Source organism: Austrofundulus limnaeus, unplaced genomic scaffold, assembly GCF_001266775.1.
Source record: "Austrofundulus limnaeus strain Quisiro unplaced genomic scaffold, Austrofundulus_limnaeus-1.0 Scaffold5738, whole genome shotgun sequence".
Classification (NCBI taxonomy): Eukaryota; Metazoa; Chordata; class Actinopteri; order Cyprinodontiformes; family Rivulidae; genus Austrofundulus; species Austrofundulus limnaeus.
This window is the reverse complement of record NW_013958140.1, coordinates 1,701-2,199: the sequence shown is the minus strand read 5'-3', so window position 1 is coordinate 2,199 and position 499 is coordinate 1,701. Positions and strand designations below refer to the sequence as shown.

At 40.5% G+C, this 499-nt stretch overlaps 1 gene segment (V, D, J or C); it reads right to left on the bottom strand.

Annotated features, from left to right (window-relative positions):
- Window positions 1-5: 5 nt before the first annotated feature.
- On the bottom strand, window positions 6-488 carry LOC106512332 (Ig kappa chain V-V region MOPC 21-like; the record flags this gene model as incomplete). The annotated part of the segment is given in 2 exon segments: window positions 6-275; window positions 437-488. Coding segments are annotated over 2 exon segments (322 nt in total), but the record flags the coding sequence as incomplete, so codon positions are not given.
- Window positions 489-499: the final 11 nt, after the last annotated feature.

The following is a 499-nucleotide window of genomic DNA, read 5'->3' as shown; positions in this document are numbered from 1 at the left end:
GTAATAAACTGCAGCATCTTCAGCCTGAATATTACTGATGGTCAGACTGAAGTCAGTACTATCAGTCTTTGTTCCAGTGAAACGATCAGAAACTCCAGAGTAACGGATTGTAGCACAGCTAATAAGAGGTTTAGGATCCTCTCCTGGTTTCTGATGGTACCATTTTATACAGTAACCAGTACTTGGACTGACTTTACATCTGATGGAGACATCTTGTCCTGGACTGACAGACTGAGATCCAGGAGTCTGAGTTATTGTAACTTGTCCAGAGGAACCTGAAAATGAAGAAACAAGGAGTTAAGTAAAAATACATCTTACAGTAAAAACATCCAGACAGAAGAGAATCATTTCTTAAATGTGAATCCAAAAGTTAAAAAAGTTAAATTTTGCTAGTTTATTTTCATTCCATGTGAAAGTTCCCATCAGAGGGTCTCACCCTGAAGAAGGAGCCCCAGGGTGGTCAGCAGTAGAGTCAGTGACATCATCATTGGGCTGCCGG